This window comes from Odontesthes bonariensis, chromosome 24 (assembly GCF_027942865.1).
Source record: "Odontesthes bonariensis isolate fOdoBon6 chromosome 24, fOdoBon6.hap1, whole genome shotgun sequence".
In the NCBI taxonomy this organism is placed as follows: Eukaryota; Metazoa; Chordata; class Actinopteri; order Atheriniformes; family Atherinopsidae; genus Odontesthes; species Odontesthes bonariensis.
In genome coordinates this window covers 14683743-14698199 of record NC_134529.1, presented here as the reverse complement: position 1 = coordinate 14698199, position 14457 = coordinate 14683743, and the positions used below count along the sequence as shown (strand labels likewise).

The 14457-nt window shown below is 39.5% G+C and overlaps 3 protein-coding genes across 5 annotated transcripts in view; 1 reads left to right on the top strand and 2 right to left on the bottom strand.

The window, feature by feature from the left end:
- The window catches only part of ppp1r13bb (protein phosphatase 1, regulatory subunit 13Bb), a 29376-nt gene extending 26811 nt beyond the window's left edge, over positions 1-2565 (bottom strand). Inside the window, exons 1-2 of one of the 3 annotated variants that reach the window (XM_075458501.1) lie at positions 2197-2565; positions 1746-1917 (exon numbers count right to left, since the gene is read on the bottom strand). In XM_075458501.1, coding sequence (XP_075314616.1) covers positions 1746-1754 — 9 coding nt within the window. In that variant the 5' untranslated portion in view covers positions 1755-1917; positions 2197-2565. The remainder of the gene's footprint in view (positions 1-1745; positions 1918-2196) is intronic. The other 2 variants (XM_075458500.1, XM_075458502.1) reach the window with 2 other exon arrangements.
- A 365-nt stretch (positions 2566-2930) lies between these two features.
- Positions 2931-7934, top strand: LOC142375461 (uncharacterized). The gene is made up of 12 exons (XM_075459485.1): positions 2931-3258; positions 4113-4175; positions 4379-4481; positions 4572-4688; positions 4775-4926; positions 5127-5267; positions 5538-5595; positions 5716-5844; positions 6000-6095; positions 6390-6484; positions 6635-6677; positions 7420-7934. The coding sequence occupies exons 4-12, from the start codon at positions 4665-4667 to the stop codon at positions 7687-7689; spliced, it is 1008 nt and encodes a 335-aa protein (XP_075315600.1). The 5' UTR covers positions 2931-3258; positions 4113-4175; positions 4379-4481; positions 4572-4664; the 3' UTR covers positions 7690-7934.
- A 2047-nt stretch (positions 7935-9981) lies between these two features.
- Positions 9982-13986, bottom strand: LOC142374961 (adenosine 5'-monophosphoramidase HINT3-like). Its single transcript, XM_075458844.1, has 5 exons — positions 13812-13986; positions 13069-13186; positions 12709-12778; positions 11934-12060; positions 9982-11695 (listed from the first exon to the last, which is right to left on the bottom strand). Exons 1-5 carry the CDS (start codon positions 13911-13913, stop codon positions 11615-11617), a joined length of 498 nt encoding a protein of 165 aa, XP_075314959.1. The 5' UTR covers positions 13914-13986; the 3' UTR covers positions 9982-11614.
- Positions 13987-14457: the final 471 nt, after the last annotated feature.

Here is a 14457-nt window from a genome sequence, read left to right as displayed (position 1 = left end):
CGAGTTGAAACGACTAAAAGAAAATCCAGCACTAAAAGAGATTAATGGGAAAGTACCAGAGCCTTGGAAGATTTGATGTGCAGGTTATTAAAGGATCCTTTTGAGTGAAAGCTGACTAATGTGCATTTGAGGACAGCATTTAGAAAATCTGATTAATAATTTATACTTCTACATCCATGAGAGAAAAGAGGAGAAAAAAAAAAAAAAGGACTCCAAGAGTCTTAAACAAGTGTGAGTTGTTAAAAAAAATCAATACCCGGCTCTTTTAATATGCTCATATCGAGTGTGGGAAAGGCTTAACAGTAAAAGTCCTCCCCATTTCACTTTTGAATGACAAGCACTTTCAAATATAACCACGGTGACTTGATTGGTGTTATTTTAAGCCTCAACAAAAATGGGAGCGATACAATGAGATGCAATGTTTACTTTTCCTGTAAGTCACGCTCTGCCCGGTTCCACAGTGTGAGATTAATGCCACTTGACAATCCACTCGGCTCTAAAGTTCCCCTTAACAACAGAGCATTAGTCGACGCAGCCACACAGACCTAGATCTGCCAAGGTCTCATTGGCTATTGGAGTCACGCGAGAACGCAGTGCATCTCTGCTCGACTGACTCTCTGAGTCTCAAAGCCTGTCGGTGCCACAGGACACAACTGTCCACAGACTCTACGGTCGCAGCCAATCCTGAGGACTTGACAACTGCAGCAAATATAGCTCCAGTTATGATGGTGCCTTACTGAGCCAACTGTAAACTTATCCCGTGTTTGAGTTCACGTTGCCCTCCTTGACAACCAAAAGGAACGCACTAGCTTCTCCCACAATTCATTGCTGCCATCTGAGCCCTAGAGACAACAAAAGAGGTCCCAACAACGCACTACTCTTGCAGAGTTGCTACTCAGGTATTCCATTCAATACACAGTGTCTTGAACAAGTCCAGAGAAAAACAATAGAAAGAAAAATTAGACATAAAGCAATACCTAGTGTTCTAACTGTGTTAAGTATAGCAACCAATATCCAGTACTTTGTTTCATAAGAATTTATTTTTATAAAGTTTGAAACCAACAGGCTCAGAGCTGACATGCAGTACTGTAAATATAGCTGCTCTTCATTTTAATGTAATGGATTACAAACTCAATGCAGAGTATAAAACATATTGTGCTAGAGGACATAAAATTGGTTACAAACTGACATGAAGTATAGCACAAACTAAATGTTTGTATTCTTTTTTATGTTTCCAGTGTTTTAATGATTGTAACCATCTGCCATAAATGTGAGTGCAGCAACTATGGACTCTGGTCTGAGATAAAGGATAAAAGGTCAAGTTCTTATTTCTAGGAACTAATATCACATTTGGATTAGGTACACTGTAGAAGACAAGGGACATTGGACAGATAAGAGATCTTGCTTGAACTTTTAACATCAGTGTATGTGGACTGTAAAAGACTCAAACTGTGTTCATCATCAACCCTTTCATGAGTTCATGTTAAAGAGAATCTTATCTTTCCCGTATCAAATACAGATACCAAACAGCAAATATCAAAGATAGATCAGACACTCCCAAATTACATAATTATTTTAAAAACGTACTACAGGGCTAGACGTGACATTTTCGCCTTGCACACAGTTTGGATTTTGTGCAGAAGGAGCCAGTCAAATCAATAACAGCTAAACCACCGATCTGAATGAATACATTTGGAGGGACATTATTCCTTTAAGCAAGTGGAGCGGGGTTTGTGTGCACTTACCGGCATCATATTGGCAGCTCTGGTGGATCGAAACCAGCGTGCATCAGCAAGCTGACTTTTGACTAACCCCACTTATCTTCAATGGCACCAACGCAGAGTCAACCAAGACCCACCTTCCTAGTAATGGGCTCTGATAAATCCAACGTGTCAACCAACAGGGCCGCAGTACCTTCTGTGGACAAGACAGCACAATTACTTTCACTATTATCAATATGATTACTGTTAGGTATTTGATGTGTTGTAAAAAAAATAAAAAAAATAAATCTCTTCTAATGTCATGGGGATCAAACAGTGATTTAAATGGCCCAGGCGTGGCTCTGAGCAGCTGCTGCTACAAACAAGCTGATGATTAGCCACTCACAGTTAGCCTGCGAAGCGACGCTAAGGCGTGTCATACTAAAAGGTCTTCAATGAACAGATATTACTATATAATGTTCATAGTTATACTCACCAATGTCAGGGACGATTCATTGTTTCTCGGCTATGTTACTGGTAAGCCACGAAGCTAACTGTGGCAACTGTCATCCAGCAAGCTAGCGTTATCTATAAATTTTAGCTGGTTTCAGAGATGGCTAAAAGACAGCACGCCAGTCGATTTCTCCGCTGCCGTCGGTCCTTTGGCTTGCATAGGCAACACGAGCAAAATATGGAGCCCGTTTCAAACAAATATGAATAACTAGAAGTCCATCCAGATAAATTTACTCGTGTTTTCCCCCCGAGCGCAACGAATCGTCGTTAGCAAGCTAGCAATGCTAGCTGATGAAAATACAAATAGCTAGAATCCAGTTGTTGACGGCGGGAGGGGCGGGGCTTCAACCGCAGCACTGACGGTGTTACGTCAAAGTAGAACGTGAGGAATTTATCATCAACACCTGTAGTCACAGGCAGCGCGTGCTTATTAAACCAGTTATAAAGCTGTGAGGGTGACTGACTGACAGTATGGATGTTTGAATTTAACTAACCCTCCCACTGTGTTACATGTTGAGTTCATTATCGGACATATATGCCTCAGAAATAAACAGAAACTTTATTTTCTTTAGCTATGTGAGCTATACTGTTTAACTGGGCTTCGAATTTGTTTACAGGAGATTGATCCAGATGCCACGTTTCAACGGTAAAATGAGAAGGGATCACAGCAAGGCCGAGCGCATTTCGTGGCCGCGGCGAATTACTTTCCGAGGCCGCGGCCACGAGCGGCCATGACTCTCTGGCCGCGGCCACGACCAGCCATGACTTTCCGAGGCCGCGGCCATGACCAGCCATGACTCTCTGGCCGCGACCACGACCAGCCATGACTTTCCGAGGCCGCGGCCACGACCAGCCATGACTTTCCGTGGCCGCGGCCATGACCAGCCATGACTCTCTGGCCGCGGCCACGACCAGCCATGACTTTCCGAGGCCGCGGCCATGACCAGCCATGACTTTCCGAGGCCGCGGCCATTACTGAAGGAGCAGCCATTAATAAGTCCGAGACAGACGTTGCGAACAGGAGTCGGGGGATTACCATTCACAGGTAGGATTCAACATTATAATTGATTGTATTGTGTCAATAGAATATTATTGTACTGTATTTGTGTCTGCCGGCGATATCGTAGCCAGTGTTATGCCGAGAAGTGCACCCCCTGCTGGTCGTACTTTAAAGTGAGTCTGTGATGGAATTCTATGATATAACTACATCATAATTTGTTTACCTGATTTATATAATGGATGCGAATCTGATCAAGTCCAAATTTGTATATAAAATTAAAATAACCAAATTTCATAGTTTCAGGTTCATTTTTATGTAATTTCATCTGGGCTATAATGAGTTGAGATTGTTAATAGAAAATGTATCCAACTGTCTTTCTGTTGACTACAAAAGTATTAGTCACGGCCCTTACTTTAGAATATATGTCCAATGATATAACAATAGTTCGGAATAGGAATACTCTACTGTACAATTGTCGGATTATCATAATTGTAAACGTATTATTATTAATTTAAATGAAGAGATGTGAAAAAAAGATGCACGAATTAAACACCATTGTCAGCTCAATATTATTTTTTTGGGATAAATGTAATAATCCACACCTGAAACGGTTTACGCGCGCTCCCGTGAATGGGAATGCACTTCTCTGCATAACACCTCTGTTCACACGGCTATTAGGCCAACGGAGACTTCATAAATCATATATTCCATAACACAGGCTTAGATTACAACTAACACAAGAATGCTACTTTTGAAATAATGCAAATATTACTGTTATAACATTGACCATCAGATTTTACACAGGTTTATTAATAACGTTTATTATGCCTGTATTATTCACATGTAATTCTTTCATCCTAACAAAAGTATTTACCTCATGTCTCATACCCACCCCACAGATTGTCCGACTGAGAGTTGATGTTATTCCCTCCATCTTCGGCTTACAGGTTCACCTAATAAGAGTAGGTGTATCATTTTAAGGCTATTAGCATTCATAAATTTAAATATTATCAATTACAGGGCGGGGTGAAATATTTATCCCTGTGCATGTGCATGTGCATCAGGTGCCGACATGAATAGGTAAAAAGCGTGTGGATGCATGTATGCATGACAATTACTTATATGTAATAAATAACATATACTAATTAAATTTGTTCTCATGCAGAAATGTCTTCAAATCATCCGGTGGCCTTGAAGGGTGGACAGTGGCATTTCCTTCACAGTGGAAGCAGCAAGATACTGTTAACTGTGGAGCCTTTGTGTGTTCTGTAAGCTGTTTATTATTTGAGCTGCTTCTCCCCTTTTCTTTGCAAATGTTGTTTATAATTTCATCAAGTTCATTTTTGTTTCACAAATAGGCTGCTGAAAATGAGCTCATAAACCGCAAGGTACCTGCAGAGGCTCTGAGCCTTAATCAGTGTAGGACTCTTCGTGTTCACCATGCTGCAGAAATGCTGAAGGCTGTCAACGCAGAGGTTAGAGGTTTTTTTTCTGTTTTAATGTTATACCAAAATCTGCAATGAACAAAAGACATGATGTAAAACAGATCGTTGTAACACAGGACTTCCCACCAACTGCTGAAGAGCTTCACAAAATGGAGAAAAAAGAAGTAAAACTTCAAGAAGCAGAGGCAAAGAAACCTAACTCCAGCAGCCATTGCCTGGCCTGGCAAATAAGGTCCTGCTTGTTCCAACGGGCAACTGGGACAACCAGGTACGTACAACATAAATAGAAACTATATTAATTATATTTATATAGTACTTTACACACAACACAGTCTATATATCAGAAAATCCAAACAACACAGGAAATATGAAAAAATTATTTGAGACCCAACTGAACTGTACAAACTTGACAGTAGATCAAAACTTATTAACTATTGTTGGAATTGTACCACTTGTGTTTTACAACAGTTTTTTCCATGAAAAAATAAAGTTGTACCCCTGGGTACAATGCACAGCATGCAAAAGCTGGCTGCATTTCAAGTGTGCTGGTGTGGAGGGGGACTGGACCACAAAGGATTTTTTTTGTGGATGCAACAGCACCCCTGAATTGTAAGAATAATTTCATTTTGCAGAAGCCTGCCTGCCATGAAGATCAAAATAATAATTGTTTTTGTTGTGTTTAAAACAGAATATTAACATGGTTTTACCCTTAATGCTTCTCATCATTTTCAGTGTTTTACATTAATGTACAAAGATTAAAATGTGTTATATAATTTTCATTTGACAAGATTAGGACAATGGAGTATGACTTAACAGTGGGAGTATGTATCTTGTCGAAATGGACATGTAAACATTCAGGTAATGCTTTTCTTTATACAGAGATGACATTCTGCAGTCTGTGAAAGCAGAAGACATTCTGGCAGATGAAGAAATAAAGGTAATAGCATACAATCTCCTGTGAGATGTACTGCATTTTATATACTAAAGGCATTCAATAACTCTATAAATAGCCCATGGTTATAAAGCACTATCAACCGCTAAATATGTATGATTACAGGATTTGGAAAGAAATCTACAGAGTGGGACAATTCTGTCAAACAGAATGTATTTATGGAAAAACAGAGGACTAGATCCTGCACTGCGGAAACACTACAGTGAACATCTCACTTTGTTCAATGACATGAAGGTATGTGGACTTTTTAAATAGCATGTAGGAAAGGAGTAATAGAGCATTGTAAGTTTAAAATTGGTCACTTTAACACAGGTTTTATGTATTTTTTTGTTATTCAATTTAAGAATGTTAGCTAAATCTTTTTTTTCCAATGTCTATTACTACACCAGACCGAAGACATGATCGAGCGACTCGAAAAAGTCCTGTCAATACCCGGCACCGTTGCTGAGAAGCAGCTCTACGTTTCAAATGTCATTTTGCCTGAGGTGAGCTAAGAGGATCCTTAACAACATACTTATTAGTACAAGAATACAATTCACAGCATGAAATTATGAGTAATGGTATTTGTGTCTTAGAGATGCAAATGTCAAAAGAGTTTGGATATAGATATAGAGATATATCTATTCCTCTATGGTACCATTCATTTTCAATATAATTCAATTGTAGCTTTTGGAATCAAAATTATAGTGCTTAAATCTATAACGAATAAACATATGTATACATGGCTAAATTCTATATTGTTTGTAAGTTGCCATTTTTTCTCATAATTTCTTTGTTAGGTTTTGATTCAGTGGCTGCAAAAAACTCTCAGCATCTCCAGATACCGAGCTGAATCTGTGCTTCTGAAGAGCACACCAACTAAGGATGACAAAAGGTAAAGGCCATTGTGTTTTAGGTGTACGTGTTAAATCTATAAATCCATTCTGACAGTCATGGATCAAAGTACTAAGCAGGTTAAATTGATGTCACTGTAATGATGGCACCAATGCAATTCAAAGATCTTTTTTTTTTGTTTGTTTTACAGGCCTGAAGACATAACAAAGGATGACTCAGAAAGCATGGAGGAGGTAAGATCATTTCTATCCTTAACCCTGACAGCTATAGACCCATTAAATGCTAGTGCGATCTTATTATTAAAGTGGCTTCAGTTACACGAGACAATAAAAACAAAGCTAAGCATATATGATCTCATCCATTTAAAAAAAATATATATATTTTGTTGCTGGTAGTAACATGGCTTCTTATTGTGCAATGTTTTACACAACTATAACTTATTATTTTGCAGCACAGCCTACTTGACTTGCAGAACGGTGACACCTTGTGGTGGAACTTTATTATTGTAAAATTTTAACCCTTTGGTTTTTTATTTCTATGGATTGCATGCATGTAAAGAAATAACAATTACATTATATACAAACCAAGAAGATACATGAGGTTTAAATTTTATTTAAATTGAATTTAATAATATTTAAGAGTCGTTTCTTAAAAAAAAGACAAAACAGTTCACAGAAGGAAGTACTGAAATAGTTAACATAACCAAGGTTATGAATTCCACTTTCACATAAAATATACAATCTTGGTTTTATTGTAAGGCAATATAGCAAATTCAACACGGTGAACAATGATAGCCTAGCCTACTTAATAAAGATTATCTATAAATTAGGGGTTTTTTTGAGAATGAAATAATAAGCATTTCTATTTATATGATCAAGTTGTTATTCTGATGTAAATTATAAGCAAGTTTCAATCAATACTTGGGAATATCAATGTACGATGAAGACTCTGACCTTGTCTTCTTGTTTAATGCAGAGCGACGTTCTTTTGAGAGACTGCAGAGCTGCTGCTGACTGGTGTCGCAATACAAAATTTACAGGAAGAGTGGAAATACCACAGGTCCTTTCCATGGAAAAAGAGGAGCAAACCCAAATACTTCAGGACCTTCACAGTTGGGAAGATGAACATGACCTGGATTCTCCAGCAGAAATGTTCACATTTATCTTTCAATATAAAAAGGACTATGATTATTTCTGGGAACAACTCGTAGAAGGGAAGAACTACAAAGTTTTTGGAAGATTTTAACAAGACAGACTTTTCTTCTTTGTGGACCATAACTGTGCTATTAATAGTCCACAACATCCACAATATCCACACAATCTTCTCCCTCCCAAAATATGCAATACAGCATCTAGCAGTCGTATTTAAAAATTGTGTATATATAACTACCTTCAGTGTTTTTTATATTCTTTATATTTTACATTTTATTATAGTATTTCTATTTTTGTGAAATATTTAATTACAGATTTTATAAAGATGTTACATACAAATCTTAACAGCTGTATAGTGTCTTTATTCCTCTTCAATGATACAAAGCTTGTAGTACATGATTGGAAAATTCGTTAGGTCAACAGCTTGAATGATCTTCAAGCAATGTGTATACATACCTACTCATTCATTCGTAGGGCACCATAGGCAATCTTTAAATAAATACACATACAAAACAAACATCCTCTACCTTACACTAGAAATATATACACATACATATGTATATAACAAAGCTGCATTCTCATTATTACACCCGTTTCAAACCACAAAATTACGACAAGGCTCGAGCTGCCAAAACAGCGTCAGCTGACAACGAGCAGCTGACCAGTCTATCACACACTGTCATTCTGCTGTTAATGTACGGTACCTGTAGGTGGTATTCTGGCCCTAGACCTCCTGGTGTTCTACTAATCTGGGTCTGAAAAATAATAAATTAATTAATTCAAATATATTAAGGTTTTGACACCTTTAGTGTAGGTAAAACAGTAGCAGTTACCATGGCAACTCAATGGCAGCTGTGTGAACACCTGGAGATGTAACCGGCAAGTGCCAAAATACCTTCTGCTGTACCGCCCCAGTAATGGCTGCAGCCTCGATAGTGAGTGCTGCATCGATAAGTCATAGCCGCGGCCTCGGAAAGTCATGGCCGGTCGTGGCCGCGGCCACGAAGAGTCATGGCTGATCGTGGCCGCGGCCAGAGAGTCATGGCTGGTCGTGGCCGCGGCCAGAGAGTCATGGCTGGTCGTGGCCGCGGCCACGGAGAGTCATGGCTGATCGTGGCCGCGGCCAGAGAGTCATGGCTGGTCGTGGCCGCGGCCACGGAGAGTCATGGCTGGTCGTGGCCGCGGCCACGGAGAGTCATGGCTGGTCGTGGCCGCGTCCTCGGATTAGTCATGGCCGGTCGTGGCCGCGGCCGCGGCCACAGAATGCGCTAGCCCTCTCTCAGGGATCACAACCAGGTGAATTTTCAAAGTAAGGGTAAGGGTTTGTAAATTGATTGACTCAACAGACTTATTGAGGCATATTTTGAATTATTTTTTTTAGATTAGATCATCATTAGACCATCTTGAGGCTTTTATAGTCTTTTGTCTCGCGAAACATCATTACTTAAATCATTATCTTCAGATGCTTAGGAGAAAAATGGCTCCAGGCTGAGGCAAGAGCACATCTGCAAAAACAGAGACAATGGCTCGAATCATTAGGGTTTAGATGAAAATGCACCTCTTTTGAGAAATGATGCCATTAGCTTTGAGTGGTCTATGACAGTTTCTTTCAGACTCGGAGCACACAAACTTAAAAGCCTCAAATGTTTTTGCAAAGATATCACATTCTGTTGAAGCCTCTTTACATGTAAAAAGTGCATTGATGATTCAAATTCTCGTTCAAATGTACGCAAATGTGGCCTTGTTCCTGTCTGTTTTAAAAGCTCAAACAGAGAAGGTAGTAATATTCGATCCACATCTTAGTTTTGCCCCAATCACAGCTGAAAATGAACTTTTAAACTGAGTTGAAGCCTCCAAAGGAACACTTAAAAGAGCTTAAAATGTGTAGTTTTTATAAGGCAATGTGTGTAATTTTGTTTATGAGCATCGCAGATTAAGACTTTGGTGATATAAGAGTTGGCCTTTTTGTACGAGAGCCCTCCAGTGTCAGAGTAGTTAATACATTGCTGACATCAAGTGGCTCACAGAGAGAACTAACACCGTCAGGACATGGGTGAATAGTACTGCCAGTTGAATGACCTTTTAAACACATTTTTGGTTGCTAACAGTTGTTTTTTTTAAAATTAAAAGTAAAATGAAAAACATTCCAAGTTCATACAGGGTTTGTGCTACATACCAAGAGAGCTGCTTAACTGTTTTTGCGTCATTTTTTAAAAATGAGAATGACAATGAGTTACGACTGCTACTACGTGAAAAATTAACATCAACACTCAATAAAGCTGTTATGGTGACACACCTTACTTAGACACTGTACACTGGAGAAATCAAGATTCAAGATAGTTTTATTTGTCACATACACAATCATACACAGTACAATGTGCAGTGAAATTCTTCCTTGTCCTGCTACCAATAAAACACAATAAAATAGCAAAATTAAATAAAATTCATTGTAAATCAAGCTTTACAGTCTAAGAGATAGTTGGTACTTGGGCTGGGCAACGATTAAAATTTTTTAATTGAATTAATCACATGATTTCCCTGATTAATCACGATTAATCGCATTTGTACACAAAATCCAAAAATTAATTCAAAAGTAATGTATAGCTGTTAGCATTTAGTTTTATTTTAAATGTACTGCCATTTGAATGAAAGTGCCATAACATTTGTTGTGCAAACACACTTTTAATCAGCATTTTTATGTAGTTTTTATGTAGAAGCCTCGCTGTACTGTCTGTTTCCTTGAATGACTTGCTGGTATCAATTGTGTGTTTTGCCTTGAAGTGATATTTTAGACTGGATCTACTACGGTGATAAGACAGTTCAACTTGGCAGTGTTTACAGATGACTTTGGTTCTGTCGACTACGCCATCTGGAAGAACTTTAAAATGAAATTGGCCGAGTAAAAGTTCCGTACCCTTCTCCATGTTTGGTGGATCCGCCGATTACTTTCTTTTCCGGTTCCGCAGCAGACAGACTTTTTACAAAATAAAAGCCTGTGAGCAACAGACTTTTACAATAATAAAATAAATAATAAAACATGCGTTAATGTGCGATAAAATATTTATCGCGCATTAATTAAATAATTAGCGCGATAATAACGAGTTAACTCGCCCAGTCCTAGTTGGTACATTAACCTTTTAAAACAATAAAAGTGTGAATGCTTTTATGCTGAACCCTCATCATTTTGAGGTCAGTGTGTAACAGTGTTGGGTGATGTTTTTGGGCGCAGCTATGACTCTGGAAGAAGATCAAGTTCGTCTGCCAATTGGAGGGTCGGCGGTTCGATCACCGTTTCCCACATTTCGACGTGTCGAATTGTCCACGGGCAAGACACTTCACCTACACATATCCAACGCACTCGTCAGCATGTAGTAGAGAAAAGGCTCTCCACAAGTAAAGAGGAAAAAAGCAGCATGGAGTAAAAAGTGCTGTGCGAGGGGGCGAGTGCATCGAAGTATAAAAGCGCTTCGAGTGGCCATCGAGGAAGAGAAAAGCACTTTACAAAGACGGTCAATTTACCATTTAAGGAGTTCTAATTACCATTAAAAGAAACCAACACAACAATTTTGTGTTCAATTTTTTTAATGATCGAGTTAATATTCCAACACGTGTCCTGCACCCGCGCCTCATTGTATCATCGCAAACTAGCAAACACATTATTACAATGTTCCCCCACATTTCCTCCGTCTCTCATGAGATAAAAGCAAGCCATGTCATTCATTTACATGTTGTTCATACACAAAAAAAGTGCATGCAGTGAGCACAACTGTTAAGGTGCTGATAAGGAAAAAAAAAGAAAAAAAAGAAACAGGGGTAAAACTTGCCAATTCAACACAATTGCTCTCCATTTTCTTTGCCCTGAGCGTGTGTTTTACAGCCTGACTTTCCTGTGCTACTGATCTTTCTCCAGGCTTCTCTCCAGGTTACGAACCTGCTGCTCGATTCACAACTGCAAAGCTCACGCTGTGTCACAGCCACGTTCCTGCTCTGCTGGCACTCTCAGTCCAGTTGAGGAGCTACTACCTCAATCCCAAACAAGTGCCTACATTACACAGGACGGCTGGGGACATTTTCTGTAGACGCTTCGTTATACATTCTGCCTGCAAGGACAAAAACACTCATTTCAACAGAGTGGGGAAAAGGACACTGAACAGAGAGATCGCTGGATCTGCTTCACATTATATGTCATGTTGAGTCATTTGTCTGATGGTTTAATCTAGCAACTTATAAAAGGGGAAAAAAAGGAACAAGCCCCTCCATAAAACAGGACCTTTGTATTCAAGAGACAGCTGTGGAATGTGAGTGAAGAGGAGGGAACCTGCAGCCATCAGCACTTACAGTAACAAAGGAGTCGGTCCCTGGAGTGAATTTATACTCCATGGACTGCGAGATTTTGCTGCTGGGGGCGAGCACATGGAGGTGCAGGTGGCCTACTGAGATGAAGGGAGGCTTATGGAACCCCAACCTGGACAGGGAAGCACATCAAGGCAAAGATCAGCAAAGTCTCTGCGTCTGCCTCCATGATGAGCATATGACTAAAATGAGTTATTTTAACTGTTGATGTTCTCATACTTTGCAATAGTTGCAATTTTTTTCATGACAAATAGCAAAACTGTGACATATTTGGAATCGTGCTTTCTGGAGAAAAAGACAGATGCCATTCTCATGCCAGTGAGGACACTGACGCTGGTTAGCTCAGCTGATCATCGACGCCACCGGTACTTAATGAAATAAACGGCAGCTGGGCACAGACATGGAAAAGATCCCCCCCCCCACCCCCCACCCATCCTAAAGAGGACCAAGACACCCAGACCGAAACAGACACAACTGAAGCACATGCAGACATGAATTATGGTGTATCTATGGTTTTGTGTCCCCTTCGTAACCTGTAAACGTTTTGTATAATTTTTCTCGTTTTGTGTCTCTTTCTGGGACAAATACTTCTGGGATAAAAACCAGGACAACCCCCCCCTCCCCTTCCCTGAGTCCTTGGGTACCTGAACCTGTGTCCACATGGACTGCGCTGTGATATTTATGATAAAGAATGGAAATGATTTGAAAAAGAGAGCCTGGTTCTGTTCAAATGCAAACAAATTCCCACCTCTACACCTACCTGATATCCTCCATGTCAGCGATGCCTCGGTCACGGAGTACAGCCTTCCCCAGTTTGGTCATTCTTTCAACTGTGGGATACAGGGCTCGTTATTGCATTGTCTTACAGGCAGAATTTTGTAAACTAGAGTTGGAGAAACCACGTGGGAGCAGTAGTGACAGTAAACAAAGCGATACTCATAGCAGCCAAACACACTGACCTATATTCAGAAATAACACATGGAAAGTTAATAGCAGCAGAAGGTTGTAGTTCCTGTACAAGTGACGCTAGTTGTAGGAGTCTACTCCCCAGTGTCAAGCAGCACCATAACAGAAGTAGTAGAAGGAAAAGGAATTGTTACAGATGCATTTTCCAACTGACCAAGGCTGACATGTCTCCTGTTCAGCGAGCAGCAGCTGTGAATGTGTCTTCTGGGCACAACCAGGAAGTGGTGAGGAGCTACAGGACAAATGTCTTCGAAACACACCAGTTCTTTATTCTATAACAAACGGGGAGGGTGGGTCAGAGGGACATCAGAACAGGACACATAAGTCATCCAAGCCACATTTTCTTTAGGATGCAAATACAAAACTGTCACTCTGTGTAGTGTGTCCCAGCGCTTCAGATGTGATAGAAAGTGTGTACACCTTTCAGTCATTCAGTGGGGCTGCACGATATCAGGAAAACAGTGCTGTCAAACACTGTGATGATGATACGACTTGTGACATCAAATTACTAGTTTTTATTATTTTAATTTTATTTATTTATTTATTTTTTGTATTCTGCTCCGGCTTCCTGGTCAGTTTTTGGGGTCTCCCTGTAGGAATTAGGGAGCACGAGGACACCGGTTCTCGAAATATATTGTGAGAACCGATTTCCTCCTCCTCCTGTTCTCTTCTGCCCCACCCTCGGTCACATTTTGAAGGGTTGCCTTTCTGGTTTTGTTGCTTAAAGTGTCTTTAATGTTCCCGTAATGAGAACTCTTGTCAAACCCCAAAGCGTACACTCGCGTACACATTTGTTGTATTTTTGTATTTATCTACTACAACACTTCCTGGATTAGATGAATCCAGAGAGTTCCCTTTAAGAAACCCAAGTTTACAGGGTATATTAAATCGCCATACCTGATAAAGGACATTCACTTCTTTGTCTTGATCGTTCGCTATCTGGCAGAAAATACACTCCTCATTAGTATCTTCATTAATGTTCGTTTCGTTTTCCGCCATGAATACGACTTATCCAGAGCTAATAGAGTAACCACTCTGGACTTATCGCTACAGTTGTTGGAGTGACGTCATGCACTTCTGCCGAAGATCGTCTATAAAACGAAGAGAGAATATTCCGCGCTTAACCGTGGGTCAAAAATGACCCAAAATTTTTTCTTGTAATATCTTTGTAACAAAAAGTTGTTATCATTTCATATATCCAGCTATTCCTCAAAAATCATGTTATTGATATCGTGCCATTTAAAACTTTCCACTTACCCCATATACATTTTACAATTGTTTTTTTGTGTATTACTACCCCAAGCTTCCATAAGTGGGTCTAAAATGACCTGCATTTATTTCTATGGAATTTCATGGGAACAAGCACAGAGTTGATGTAGGTAACAATTAGTGGTGTCAGACTGGCAAGTTTTTACTTCTATTTCAGATATAGATTTAAAAAAAAAAAAAAAAAAAAAGGATTTACTACTTAATCCTGTTATAAAAATAGCTTTGAGTGAATGGAAAATTATTTACCTCCCGTTTTGATTTGGTATAAACCCTG